The following is a 15,127-nucleotide window of genomic DNA, read 5'->3' on the forward strand; positions in this document are numbered from 1 at the left end:
CTCTCTATTCTGTGGCTGTGGCCCCTGGCCTGAGCCTCACCCACTCTATGAAACGTCCTCTCTAAGTGCACTCCACCTAGATCTCCCCGCCGGAGGTGGGGGTTGAAGGGGACACCGGCCACTTACCCAACCAATCAGTCCCGGCCGCAGTTCGCAGAAGTATTTGAGGTCAAAGTTGCCGATGCGGGGGTTCAGCTCGTGCCCGATAAAGAAGTCGTAGATGGGGTTGCCTGGGGTGACCAAGGTTAAAGGTCAGCGCTTAGTTCAGTCCACTCAGTGCAACTCCCGCCGGTCATAGAGTGAAACAGGCCCTTCAGCCTATCCAGTCCATGCTGGCCAAGATTCCCACCCAAGTCAGTTGGCCAGTATCCCTCGAAACCAGGGGGTCCTAACCTGGAGCCCACGGACCCCTCGGTTAATGGTGAGTGTCCATGGCTAGGAGAGTTCGGGAACCCCTGGTTTAAACTGTTCCTGTCCAAGTGTTGGTGAACCAGCCTCACCCATTCCCTCTGGAAGCTCGTTCCAAATACTCCACTCTAAAAAAATAATAAAGTCCTAAACTCTCTTCATAATTCAGCCCCTCGAGTCCCGGCAACATCCTCGTAAACCTTCGCTCCAGCTAATGTGACTGAAAGGCTAAGACATTGGAGCAGGAGCAGGCCATTCAGCCCATCGAGTCTGCTCCGCCATTCCATCATGGCTGGTTTACTATCCCTCTCAACCCCATCCTCCTGCCTTCTCCCTGTAACCTTTGATACCCATACTAATCAAGAACCCATCAACCTTCGCTTTAAATATATCCAATAACAGCCTCCACAGCCGTCTGTGGCAATGAATTCCACAGATTCACCATCCTCTGACTGAAGAAACTCATCCTTATCTCTGTTCTAAAGAGACGTTCCTTAATTCTGAGAATGTGCCTTCTGGTCCTAGACTCCCCGACTACAGGAAACATCCTCTCCACATCCACTCTATCTGTGTCCTCTGGTCCTAGACTCCCCCGCTATGGGAAACATCCTCTCCAAATCCTCTCTATCTGTGTCCTCTGGTCCTGGACTGTCCCATTATTGGAAATATCCTCTCCATGGCCAATCTATCCAGGCCTTTCAACATTCCTTACTCACTCTTCCTTCAGTTAGTCCTGATGAAGGGTCTCGGCCTGAAACGTCGACTGCGCCTCTTCCTATAGATGCTGCTTGGCCTGCTGCGTTCACCAGCAACTTTGATGTATGTTCCTTTCAACATTCGATAGGTTTCAATGAGAAACCCACTCATTCTTCCAAACTTCACTGAGTACAGGCCCAGAGCCATCCAATGCTCCGCATAAGTTAACCCCTTCATTCCCAGAATCATTCTTTTGAACTTCCACTGCACCCTCTCCAATGCCAGCACACCCCTTCTTAGATAAGGGCCACAAAACTGCTCACAGTACTCCGAATGTGGTCTGTCCAGTGCCTTATAAAGCCCCAGCATCACACCCCTGCTCTTATTATTCTAGTCCTCTTGAAATGAATGCTAAAATTGCATTTGCCTTCCTCATCATTGACTCAACCTGCAAGTTAACCTTTAGAGAATCCTGCACAAGGACTCCCAAGTCCCTTTGCAGCTCAGATTTTTGAATTTTCTTCAGAAAACAGTCTCCACCTTTATTCCTTCTACAAAGTGCATGACCATACACATCTCTACACTAAATTCCATATCCCTCTTTGCGCATTCTCCTAATCTGTCCAAGACCTTCTACTGACCCCCTGCTCCCTCAGCACTACCTGCCCAGTCATCCATCTTTGTATTGTCTGCAAACTTGGCCACAAAGCCACCAATTCCTTCATTGACATATAATGTGAAAAGAACTGGACCCAAGACAGACCCCTGCGGAACACCACTAGTCACTGGCAGCTAACCAGAAAAGGATCCTTGATTCCCGCTCTTTGCCTCCTGCCAGTCAGCCAATCTTCTACCCATGCTAGCATCTTTCCTGTAACATCTCGTTAAGCAGCCTCAAAGGTCTACTGGAGATCAAAATACACAACGTCCACTGACTCTCCCTTCGACTAACCTGCTTCTTATTTCCTCCCAAGAATTCCAACAGATTTGACTGGCAAGATTTTCCCTCGAGGAAACCAGGCTGACAATGGTCTCTTTTATTATGTGCCTCAAAGTACCATGAGACCTTATCCTTAATAATCGACTCCACCATCTTCCCAACCACTGAGGACAAGCCCATAGTTTCCTGTCCTCTGCCTCTGTCCCTTCTTTAAGAATGGAGTGACATTTGTAATTTTCCAATCCTCCGGAACCATTCCAGAACCTAGTGATTCTTGAAAGATCATGACTCATACCTCCACGATCTCCTCAGCCACTTCTTTCTGAACCCTGGGGTGTAGTCCACCTGGTCCAGGTGACTTATCTACCTTCAGACCTTTCAGTTTCCCAAGAACCTTCTCCCTGGTAACGGCAACTTCAAACACTTCTGTCCCCTGAAGCTCTCAAACTTCTGTCAAACTGCTAGTGTCTTCCACAGTGATTCAAAATACTTATTTGGTTCGTCCGCCATTTCCTTGTCCCCATTACTGCCTCTCCAGCATCATTTTCCAGGGTCTGACATCCACCCTCATCTCTCATTTACTCTTTATATATATGAGAAAAACTTTTTGTATCCTCTTTGATATTATTAGCTCGCTTACTTTGATAATCTCATTTCTTCTGATGGCTTTGTTAGTTGCCCTAACTTCCCACTAATCTGTGCTGTACTATATACCCTCCCTCTTTTGTCTTTATGTTCGTTTTGGCTCCCCTTGTCAGCCGCAGTTGTGTCATCCTACCTCTCGAGCACTTTTCTCACTTTGGAATGTATCTATCGATCGTGTGGCCTTCCGAATTGTCCCCACCATCAACCAGGGTGTATAAAGCACCCCCCCCCCCGCCGCCGAAGGTGCAGGAGAATTCACCTGAGTTCCCGCCGGGCGCCAGGGCCGCCTCGGGCACACACAGCGAGCGGGCGTAGAGGAGGACGCTGAGGGCGAGCGAGGTCAGGATACAGACGCAGGCCAGCTGCACACAGCAGTCGTGAACGTGGGCGAGGGGCAGCCCGCAGGCGGTGCCCACCGCCGTCAACAGCGCGGTGATCACGACGGCATGCAGACCTGCGGGGGGAGAGGAGGGGCAGAGTTACCGCGGGGGGGGGAATCCGCGTGCAGCGAAGGGGTGGAGACACCCACGTAACACGTCAGCTACCCCCCCCGTTCTCTGCCCATCCATGTGCCCGTAAACACATCTCTATCATACCTGCACGTCACAGAAAAAAAAACACTACCCTACGCATCTCCTTCAGCATCAGAATCAGGTTTAATGTCACTGACATCAGTTTTGAAACGTGCTGCTTTGTGACAGCAGCACATTGCAAAATACAAAAATTACCACAGGTTACAAAATCCCTCACGACCCATGACACGGCCTCTTCTCGTTGCTACCATCAGGCACAGCAGCCTCAACCATTCAGGGACAGCTTCTTCCCCTCCGCCATCAGATTTCCACCAGCGCACCGGGGTAGGGGGGCAGTTAGCGCTGCCCTACTTCAGCTCGAGGCGTCGGAGTTCAGAGTTCGACTCCAGCGTCTCCCGTCAGAAAGTTTGTACGGTCTCTCCCCGTGACCGCGTAGGTTTCCTCCGGGTGCTCCGGCGTCCTCCCCCAGTCCGAAGACGCACCGGTCAGTGGGTTCATTGGTCGTTGTAAATTGTCCCGCGATCGGGGCAAATTTCAGTCGCTGGGCTGCTGGACAGCATGACTTGCTGGGCCAGACGTGCTTGTTCCATGCGGTTTCTCTGAATAAACAAACATTTCTGAACCGTCCATGAACACCTCACTACTTCCCTTTTGCAATATATTCACTTTTATTACTTCTTGTAGGAACTTACGTTTTACACTGTACTGCGGTCGTTAACCTGGACCCAACATACCCGTGCAGTTACAAAGGAGGCACGACAGCAGCTATATATCATTAGGAGTTTGAAGAGACTTGGTTTGTCACCAAAACACTCGCAAACTTCCACAGATGTACAGAGGAGAGCTGCATCACTGCCTGGTGTGGGAGGGAGCCTGCTGGCTACGGCACAGGATCGAAGTAAGCCGCAGAGAGTCGTAAACTCAGTCAGCTCCATCACGGGCACTGGCCTCTAGAAACTTCAAATTCAAGCAGGCGGCATCCATCATTACGGACCCCCTTCACCCAGGACATGCCCTCTTCTCATTGCTACCATCAGGGAGGAGGGACAGGAGCCTGAAGACACACACTCAGTGATTCAGGAACAGCCTCTTCCCCTCCGCCATCTGATTTCTGAATGGACATTGAACCCATGAACATCCACCTCACTACTTTTTTATTTCTATTTCTGCACCATTTATTTAACTGTTGAATAAATATTCCTACTGTAATTCACGATTTATTCTGTTATCTATCACAATGTACTGCTACCTCAAAGGCAACACACTTCGCAAAATATGTCATTGATATTAAACCTGATATTGATTCTGATCAAAAAACACTTATGATTACATCTGCCCATTCACTGTCACTCCACACCTCACCCCCACACTGACACACTCCTCTCCACAGTCCCTCACCACCCCCTTCACCCCCCCATTCACTGTCACTGTACACTGACACTCCACACCTCACCCCCACACTGACACACTCCCTGTCCCTGCTCAGTTTTCATTTTCCCTGCTGCTACCTGGACGAGTTCCTCTTGCCAACAGTCACTCATTACTTTCCATTTCCTGTCAGACTCACCTTAAATGCAGGCACCCTTACACTTTGTGTCACTCTTCTGGACATACAATCAAAGTTCAAAGTGTTCAAAGTTAATTTATCTTCAAAATACAAGCACGTCCACGTATGGAACACTGAGCTTCATGGCCTTGTGGAGATGATCAATAAATTCATTCATCGAATAATTACCGTTATAGAATAATGAAAGAGTGCTGGCACCATCTCGTGCAATCAACCAGACCACAAAAAACAAACCGAGCAAATACAAAAGGAAATAAATAACGATAATGCATAAATAAGCAATGAATATCAAGAATTGAAGATGAGGAGTCGTTTCATTGATGTTGAGTGAAGCTCACTCCTTTGGTTGAAGAGTAATAGTGGTTCCTGAGCCCCGAGGCTCGTGCACCAGTGAGGAGAGAGCACATGCTGGGTGGCGGGGGTCCCTGATGATGGGTGCTGCTTTCCTGTGGCAGCGTTTCATATCGATGCGCTCAGCGGTGTGGAGGGCTTTACCTGCAGCCAGCTGTGCTGTTTCCACTCCTTATATACATCTCCATCGACATGTATAATCTAATCTGACATAGTGTGTGTACGACCACAATCTATGTATATAATCTAATCCTATGTACCGTATACACGGCCACAATCTACGCTTATAATCTACTCCTATGACCACAATGAGCTCCTTTGAAGCATTTACCTACATTAACTATTATTGCGTTTCTTTCTGCTCCGTCAATCCTGGGGCTGTGCCCCCTCGTCCTCGACCTCCCCACTGTGCACCCCATCCAGGCCTTTCAATATCCCATTGAAATCCTCCCTCATTCCTCTAAACTCCAGCGAGTACAGGCCCCGGGCCACCAAACACGTTAGCCCTTCCACTGCTGGAGTCATTGGCATGAAGCTCCTCTGGACCCTCTCCAATGCTGGCACATCCTCTCACCTTCAATGCATGCCCTCCAGTGTTAGGTATTTTAACCCAGGTTAAAACATACCAGCTGTCTATCAATGCCTCTCATAATCTTATACACCTCGATCACATCTCCCCTCAGCCTCTGACGCTCCAGAGAAATCAACCCACGTTTGACCAGCCTCTCGTGACAGCACACGCTCTCTAAACCAGGTGTCCCAGTGAACCTCTTCCGCCCCCTCTCCAAAGCCCCGACATCCCTCCTATAGCGGGGCGACCGAACTGCGGACAAGAAACGAACGGATAGGTGCACCTGGCCTCGGGTTACCACGACGGTGAACCGCCTGGGCGGTTTGAGGTTGCGAACCTCAGGCAGCGCCAGGTCACGTGACACCCGCCACACGCGCGTATGAACACAAAACGTACCATTAATCCGGTAGGAGAGACGGGTGCCATCCCAAAGTGGCATGCCTTGCGTAACCTGTGGACGTGAAACAGCGAGGGTCAGGGGTCAGGGGTCAGAGCGACAGCAGATAACGCAGGCTGAATGGCGGCCCAGTAGCGTCGCGGGAAACACTTTACTGGTCATAAAGGAAGAAGTTGTGAAACTTATGATTAAGTTCAAGATTATTGTCATTCAACAGTGCACAGCACACAGCTAAACGAAACAACATTCCTCCAGACCAAGGTACACAACACGGCTCAAAGTAATTATCGTCATGTACCATACCATATGACATCTACGTCATGTGCCATGTATATGACATCATCATTATGCGCCATGTCGTATGGCATAGGCGGACATGATCTTTCCATGACCATGATTGCCCTTGGCAAAGTTTTCTTCCAAACTGGTCGCCATTGCCTTCTTCGTGAGCCACCCTCCCGTCACGCCAGTCTTGTTCACCCCGTACTCAGCTGACTACGGCCACATAGCGGCCAGCGTTAACACTTTACAGCAGGTCACAGTTCAATCCCGCTGCTGTCTGTATGGAGTTGCTACGGTCTACCCATATTAGGCCATGGGGGAGTCTAGCACCAGCATGCACAGCTGATGGGCTGAATGGCCTCATTCTGCTCCCCTGTCTTATATTGGATAACCACACCCGCACCCCCCCCCACACGACCAATTTGCAATCAGAAACAGGACAAGGTGATTACCCCCACCCCTCCCTCGGACCTACCTTGCCCAGAGGAAGGAGGTAGAGCACAGACTGGAGGGCAAACCAGGCGAGAACCAGGATCAAGGCGGCGGGGTCCCAGAGCTGGCTTGGGTCCAGCTGGGGTAGGGGGTTGTTCAGGACGCTGGCTGCCTCAGTGCGGCAGGCGAGCAGCAGGTAGAGAACGGTGCAGGGCAGCAGGGCGACCAGCACCAGCGCACCTGGACAGACAGGCGAACCACAGCCAGCGGTTAGCATTGTATCAAAATGGTTCCATTTCACATCCGAGAATGTGCACAATATACAACCTGAAATTCTTACTCTTCACAGACTCCCACAAAATAAGAAACAGCACAGAATAAATAATAGAAACATCAGAATCCCGAAGCTCCCCCTCCCCCTCACGCAGGCACATTAACCCCTCCCCCCACCCCACTCGCACTGACAGGAACATTAGATCGCACAGTGCACGCAATAACAGAAGCCCCCTAAAGAGACCCTGATCCACAGGTCATCAAAAAATGCAGTTTTTGGACTCTTTTACTGTGCGACTATATCTTACTGATACCTTTATGTGCCCGCTATCTTGTGCGTGCTACGTGTGCTTTGTGCTGTGCATGACTGTCGGTACTGTGTTTTGCACCTTGACCCCAGAGGCACACTATCTTGTTTGGATGTATTCATGGGTATTTGTGTAGGATTGAATGGCAATTAAACTCTTAATTGAACTCACTCCTCACACACTATGGGGGCAATTAACCCACCAAACCCGCAGGTCGTTAGGCAGGAGAGAACCAGAGCCCCTGGGTAGGGGGTGGAGAGAAAGAGACCCATACAGCTACAGTCTAACATCACTGCCGGAGGGGTGTGTGTGTGTGTGTGTGTGTGTGTGTGTGTGTGTGTGTGTGTGTGTGTGTGTGTGTGTGTGTGTGTGTGTGTGTGTGTGTGTGTGTGTGTGTGTGTGTGTGTGTGTGTGTGTGTGTGTTCAGAACCAGAAGCGGGCAGGAAAAATCATTGCGGACAGCAAACTTCCTTTTCCAAAATCGCCCTTCAGGAAAGTTCTCTAGGATTATTAAAAGAAAAACTTCACGCTATCTTACAAGTTTCTTCCCCTGGGCAGTTAATCTGATGAACCATTCCAGTTGTACCCCCACCCCATCCTCCTCTATCTATTATCCAGTCACTGCACTGCAGATATTTTAAGCCACTTTTTTTAAAAATAGTTTAAATTGTATTTATATCATATTTATGTACATCTTATTCTATATCTGTACTTTAACCTCTAATTTTATCACTTACATAATGCTCTATAATTGTTGAGCATTGTTCATGCTGCCAGCCACACCCTGACCAATAAGGGTGACTCTTGACATGAGGGTGCACAAATCCCACGGGCATACAGACACCCGGAGGGCGCTGGTCAGGATTGAACCTGCCTTCTCTCCTCTGCCCACTCACTGTACTGACTGGCTGGCTGATCAGACAAGATGCACGCCTACCCATTAGGAGGGTGAGAGGTGACCTGATAGAGGGTGTAAAAGATGATACGAGGCATCAACTGAACGGACAGCCAGAGACTTTTCTCCAGGGTGAAAAGGGCTAATGCAAGGGGACGTAATTTTTAGGTGATTGGAGGAGAGCACAGGGAGGATTTGGCAGGGGTGTGGGAATCAGAGTGAAGGACTTTAGACAGACCTCTTAAAGATAGTGGAGTGAAGGGATATGGGGAGAAGGCAGGAAAAGGGTACTGATTGTGGATGATCAGCCATGATCACAGTGAATGGTGGCTCGACGGGCCGAATGGCCTACTCCTGCACCTATTGTCTATTGAAATAGGAAAGGCTTGTCAAAAGGGCAATGTTATGATAGTCATGGGAGATTTCAACATGCAGGTCGATAGTGAAAATCAGGTTGGTAATGGATCTCAAGGGGGTGAGTCTGTTGAACGCCTACGATAGAATGAACTGGAGTGGATTAGGGAGCTGAAGGTAAGAGCGCCCTGAGGAGGCATGGATCACAATATGACTGAGTTCAGCTTGAAATCTGACAGGGAGAAAGTAAAGTTTTACGTGGCAGTATTTCTGTGGAGTAGAGGAAATTACAGTGGTATGAGAGAGGAGTTGGCCAAAGTAAATACAAAGGAAATGCTGGCAGGGATGTCAGCAGAGCAGCGATGGTGTGTGTTTCTGGGAAAAATGAAGAAAGTGCAGTATAGATGTATTCCAAAAACAAACAAGTGCTCAAATAGCAAAATAGTACAACTGTGGCTGACGGTTTTAGCTCAAAGCTAGAATTTGTGGGAAGACAGAGGATTGGGAAGCTTTTCAATTCTTACAGAGAGCAACTAAAAGAATCATTAGGAGGGAAGAGATGAAATATGAAAGAAAGCTAGCAAGCAATATCAAAGTGGATAGTAAAAGCTTCTTCAAGTATGTAAAAAATAAAAAAGAGATGAGAGTAGATATAGGACTGCTAGAAAATGAGACCGGAGAAATAATGGGGGCTGCGGAGATGGCAGATGAAATAAATGAGTATATTGTATCAGTCTTCACTGTGGAAGACACTAGCAGTGTGCCAGATGTTGAAGGGTGTGAGGGAAGAGAAGTGGGTGCAGTTACTATTACAACAGAGAAGGTGCTCAAAAGACCCACTTGGACCAGATGAATTCCACCCTAGGTCCCAGAGGACTGGAAAACTGCAAATGTCACTCCACTCTTTAAAAAGGAGGAAGGCAGCAGAAAGGAAATTATAGACCAGTTAGCCTGACCTCAGTGGTTGGGAAGATGTTGGAGTCAATTGTTAAGGATGAGGCGATGGAGTACTTGGTGACACAGGACAAGGTAGTACAACATCAGCATGGCTTCCTTAAAGGAACACCTTGGTTGACAAACCTGTTGGAATCCTTTGAGGAGATTACAAGTAGGATAGTTAAAGGGGATGCAGTGGATGTTGTATATTTGGATTTTCATGAAGCCCTTTGACAAGGTGCCATACATGAGGCTGTACATCAAGCCTCATGTATGGCTTACGTACATCAAGTTAAGAGCCCACAGTATTACAGGAAAGTTACTAGCATGGTTAGAGTATTGGCTGATTGGTAGGAGGCAGTGAGTGGGAATAAAAGGATCCTTTTCTGGTTGGCTGCCAGTGACTAGTGGTTTTCCGCAGGAGTTGGTGTTGGGACTGCTTCTTTTTATGCTGTATATCAATGATTTGAATGATGGAATAGATGGCTTTGTTGCTACGTTTACAGACGATACGAAGATTGGTGGAGGGGCAGGTCGTGTTGAGGAAACAGGTAGGCTGCAGAAGGACTTAGTCAGGTTAGGAGAATGGGCAAGAAAGTGGCAAATAAAATACACTGTTGGAAAATGCATGGTGATACACTGTGGTAGTAGAAATAAATGTGAGGAATATTTTCTAAACAGTGAGAAAATCCGAAAATCAAGATGCAAAAGGACTTGGGAGTTCTTGTGCAGAACAGCGTAAATGTTAAACTTGCAGGTAGAGTCGGTGGTGAGGAAGGCAAATGCCATGTTAGCATTCATTTCAAGAGGTCGAGAATACAAGAGCAGGGATGTGATGCTGAGCCTTTATAAGACACCGGTGAGGCCTCACTCTGAGTATTGTAAACAGTTCTTGGCTCCATCTTAGAAAAGATGTGCTGGCATTGGAGAGGGTCCAGAGGAGGTTCACAAGGATGATTCCAGGAATGGAAGGGTTATCTTACAAGGAATGTTTGATGGCTCTGGGTCTGTACGCACTAGAATTCAGAAGAATGAGGGGCATCTCATTGAAACCTTTCAAATGTTGAAAGGCCTAGACAGAGTAGACGTGGGAAGGATGTTTCCCGTGGTGGGGTAGTCTAGGACAAGAGGGCACAGCCTCAGGATAGAGGGGCGACAATTTAAAACAGAGATGCGGAAAAATTTCTTCAGTCAAAGGATGGTGAACTTGTGGAATTTTTTAGCACAAGCAACTGTGGAGTCCATGTTGTTGGGTGTATTTAAGGCAGAGCTTGATAGGTTCCTGATTGGACATGGCATCAAAGGCTAAGGGGAGAAGGCCAGGGAATGGGGTTGAGGAGGGAGAAGAAAGGATCAGCCATGATGGAATGGTGGAGCAGACTCGATGGGCCAAATGGCCTAATTCTGCTCCTATGCCTTATGGTCTTACGAAGAGACCTTGAAAGTGAGTTCATCAGGTCCATGAAATCCACCATTTCATCATGGATGATCCATTTTCCCTCTCAGCCATCTCCTGCCTCTCCCTGTATCTCTTCATGCCCTGATTAATCAAGTACCCATCAATCTCTGCCTCAAATATACCCAATGACTCGGCCTCCACAGCTGCCTGTGACAACAAATTCCACAGATTCACTACTCTCTGGCCTAAGAAATTCCTCATCTCTGTTCTAAAAGGACGTCCCTCTATGCTGAGGCAGTGTCCTCTGATCCTGGACTCCCCCCACCACAGGAACATCCCCCCCACATCCACTCTATCGAGGACGTTCACCATTCGATAGATGAATGATGGGCGACCCGATGAAAAACCTGAATTCCAGTGAATACAGCCCCAGAACCATCAAACGCTCTTCATACGACAAGCCGCTTAAACCCGGGGTCACTACCGCGAACCTCCTTAGCTTGTGGAGACACTTCAGTGATGGGGCAAGTGAAGTTCTCCCCCTCTGGCTCTGGAGCTTGGTGGTCGAAGGGTATTGACTCTTCCTGACCCTGGTGGTGTGGGTCCTGAGGCTCCTGTACCTCCCTCCTGATGGCAGCGGTGAGAAGGGAGCACGTCCTGGGTGCAGGGGCCCGTGATGATGGATGCTGCTTTCCTGCGACACCATTCCCAGATGTGCTCAGTGGTGGAGAAGGCTTCAACCATGATGAAGGTAAAATTGGGACTGGCATAGAGAGGCAAAAAGGTTAGCGTGGAAATTAGGACAAAGGGCCTGTTTTATGGGCTGTAAGATGCAACATCTCTTAGCAATAATCCACCCTGATGACCCGTTTCCTCCCCCCCAACCACAACGATTAACACGGATGTCAGTCACCTAGGGGCCCTCCGAACTCCAGGTCAGAGGTTCTGGCCATTTTGGTCATCTGGCCCATCCTCGGCTCCCATCCGCCAGCCCCAGCCTCGCCAGCTCCGTGTGGACGAGTCCTCACACCCGACATTGGCGGTGCCAGCTACCCGCTTGGGTGGGGCAGCGCAGTGCAGACCGCCACCCCTGGACAGAGGACAAAAAAACTTTACAAGCTGGAATCTTAAACACAAGGGATTGTGCAGATGCTGGAAATCCGAGGCAACACACACAAAATGCTGGAGGAACTCAGCAGGACAGGCAGCATTCATGGAGGGGAATAAACTTAATATTTCAGCCTGAGACACTTCATCAGGGCTGGAAAGGAAGAGGGCAGAAGACAGAATTAGGTGGGGGGGGGGTGGGAAAAGAGGGAGGACTATAAGCTGGCAGCTGATAGGTGAGACCACATGAGGGGGAAGGTGGGTGGGTGGGGGAGAGGGGGGATGAAGTGAGACACTGGGAGATGATAGGTGAGACCAGGTGAGGGGGAAGGTGGGTGGGTGGGGGAGAGGGGGGATGAAGTGAGACACTGGGGGGGTGACAGGTGGCACCAGGTGAGGGGGAAGGTGGGTGGGTGGGGGAGAGGGGGGATGAAGTGAGACACTGGGGGGGGGTGACAGGTGGCACCAGGTGAGGGGGAAGGTGGGTGGGTGGGGGAGAGGGGGGATGAAGTGAGACACTGGGGGGGAGGTGATAGGTGAGACCAGGTGAGGGGGAAGGTGGGTGGGTGGGGGAGAGGGGGGATGAAGTGAGACACTGGGAGGGGGTGATAGGTGAGACCAGGTGAGGGGGAAGGTGGGTGGGTGGGGGAGAGGGGGGATGAAGTGAGACACTGGGAGGTGACAGAGGGAAAGGTCTGAGGAATGAGGAATCCAATCGGAGAAGAGAGTGGACCATTGGAGAAGGGGACTCCGGTGCAGGTGAGAAGAGAAATCTTGTCCGTGAGCTGCTCTGGTCGGTAACCACAACACCATTTCTAGTTTCTGGGTGGGGTGGGAGGTATGGATATGGACTACTGCTGCACACCCTCCGGACGTGCCATGGTCGGTCGGCCGGTCTTTCCTCCTGGGAGTGACAGCGGTCGCTAGTGGAAGTCCCTTTACGCAGAGAACCCCGTCCGTACATCGGTGACCCCGGCTGCACAGAGCGTAGCCCGGGAATAAGTTTATCAGCCCGCGCAGGCAGAGGGAGAGGGGCGGACTGGGGGAGATCGACATGAAAATGATCCACTTGCCCGGCCGGCGGCTGCAGGACGGTCTCGGTCCCGGTGACGGTCCCCGGCGACCCTCCGCCCCGGTTCGCACAGTCCTCTCCCGGCCGCGGCTGCGACTGCGCACTGTCACCCCAGTGTAACCATTCCCCGTCCGCCAATCACAAGCCACAACCGCCACAAGGCGACGGCTGGGCAGCCAATCAGCGCTAAGAAATTCGCGTTGTTCGGTTCACCGATCAGAGACTGAATATCACGGCTCCTCCCTCCCCTTGTCCTCCCTTGTATCTGATGGAAACGAGATCCCTCACAGTACTGGGCAGCTCCCTCACAGAACACCCCAGATCCCTCACTGAGCTGGGCAGCTCCCTCACAGAACACCCCAGATCCCTCACTGAGCTGGGCAGCTCCCTCACAGAACACCCCAGATCCCTCACTGAGCTGGGCAGCTCCCTCACAGAACACCCCAGATCCCTCACAATACACCCCAGGTCCCTCACTGAGCTGGGCAGCTCCCTCACAGAACACCCCAGATCCCTCACAGTACTGGGCAGCTCCCTCACAGAACACCCCAGATCCCTCACTGAGCTGGGCAGCTCCCTCACAGAACACCCCAGATCCCTCACTGAGCTGGGCAGCTCCCTCACAGAACACCCCAGATCCCTCACTGAGCTGGGCAGCTCCCTCACAGAACACCCCAGATCCCTCACAATACACCCCAGGTCCCTCACTGAGCTGGGCAGCTCCCTCACAGAACACCCCAGATCCCTCACAGTACTGGGCAGCTCCCTCACAGAACACCCCAGATCCCTCACTGAGCTGGGCAGCTCCCTCACAGAACACCCCAGATCCCTCACTGAGCTGGGCAGCTCCCTCACAGAACACCCCAGATCCCTCACTGAGCTGGGCAGCTCCCTCACAGAACACCCCAGATCCCTCACAATACACCCCAGGTCCCTCACTGAGCTGGGCAGCTCCCTCACAGAACACCCCAGATCCCTCACAGTACTGGGCAGCTCCCTCACAGAACACCCCAGATCCCTCACTGAGCTGGGCAGCTCCCTCACAGAACACCCCAGATCCCTCACAGTACTGGGCAGCTCCCTCACAGAACACCCCAGATCCCTCACTGAGCTGGGCAGCTCCCTCACAAAACACCCCAGATCCCTCACTGAGCTGGGCAGCTCCCTCACAGAACACCCCAGGTCCCTCACTGAGCTGGGCAGCTCCCTCACAGAACACCCCAGATCCCTCACAGTACTGGGCAGCTCCCTCACAGAACACCCCAGGTCCCTCACTGAGCTGGGCAGCTCCCTCACAGAACACCCCAGATCCCTCACAGTACTGGGCAGCTCCCTCACAGAACACCTCAGATCCCTCAATGAGCTGGGCAGCTCCCTCACAGAACACCCCAGATCCCTCACTGAGCTGGGCAGCTCCCTCACAGAACACCCCAGATCCCTCACTGAGCTGGGCAGCTCCCTCACAGAACACCCCAGATCCCTCACTGAGCTGGGCAGCTCCCTCACAGAACACCCCAGATCCCTCACTGAGCTGGGCATCTCCCTCACAGAACACCCCAGATCCCTCACTGAGCTGGGCAGCTCCCTCACAGAACACCCCAGATCCCTCACAGTACACCCCAGGTCCCTCACTGAGCTGGGCAGCTCCCTCACAGAACACCCCAGATCCCTCACAGTACTGGGCAGCTCCCTCACAGAACACCCCAGATCCCTCACTGAGCTGGGCAGCTCCCTCACAGAACACCCCAGATCCCTCACTGAGCTGGGCAGCTCCCTCACAGAACACCCCAGATCCCTCACAGTACTGGGCAGCTCCCTCACAGAACACCCCAGGTCCCTCACTGAGCTGGGCAGCTCCCTCACAGAACACCCCAGATCCCTCACAGTACTGGGCAGCTCCCTCACAGAACACCCCAGGTCCCTCACTGAGCTGGGCAGCTCCCTCACAGAACACCCCAGAT

General features: G+C 51.1%; 1 protein-coding gene across 1 annotated transcript in view; it reads right to left on the reverse strand.

The window, feature by feature from the left end:
• tm7sf2 (transmembrane 7 superfamily member 2) overlaps window positions 1-13,287 on the reverse strand; it is a 29,662-nt gene extending 16,375 nt beyond the window's left edge. Inside the window, exons 1-6 of the mRNA XM_063036216.1 lie at window positions 13,168-13,287; window positions 11,901-12,077; window positions 6,866-7,062; window positions 6,108-6,162; window positions 2,949-3,143; window positions 127-230 (exon numbers count right to left, since the gene is read on the reverse strand). Of these exons, the coding sequence (XP_062892286.1) occupies window positions 127-230; window positions 2,949-3,143; window positions 6,108-6,162; window positions 6,866-7,062; window positions 11,901-12,024 (675 nt within the window). The 5' untranslated portion in view covers window positions 12,025-12,077; window positions 13,168-13,287. The remainder of the gene's footprint in view (window positions 1-126; window positions 231-2,948; window positions 3,144-6,107; window positions 6,163-6,865; window positions 7,063-11,900; window positions 12,078-13,167) is intronic.
• Between the last annotated feature and the right edge of the window lie 1,840 nt (window positions 13,288-15,127).

This window comes from Mobula hypostoma, chromosome 30 (assembly GCF_963921235.1).
Source record: "Mobula hypostoma chromosome 30, sMobHyp1.1, whole genome shotgun sequence".
NCBI classification, from domain to species: Eukaryota; Metazoa; Chordata; class Chondrichthyes; order Myliobatiformes; family Myliobatidae; genus Mobula; species Mobula hypostoma.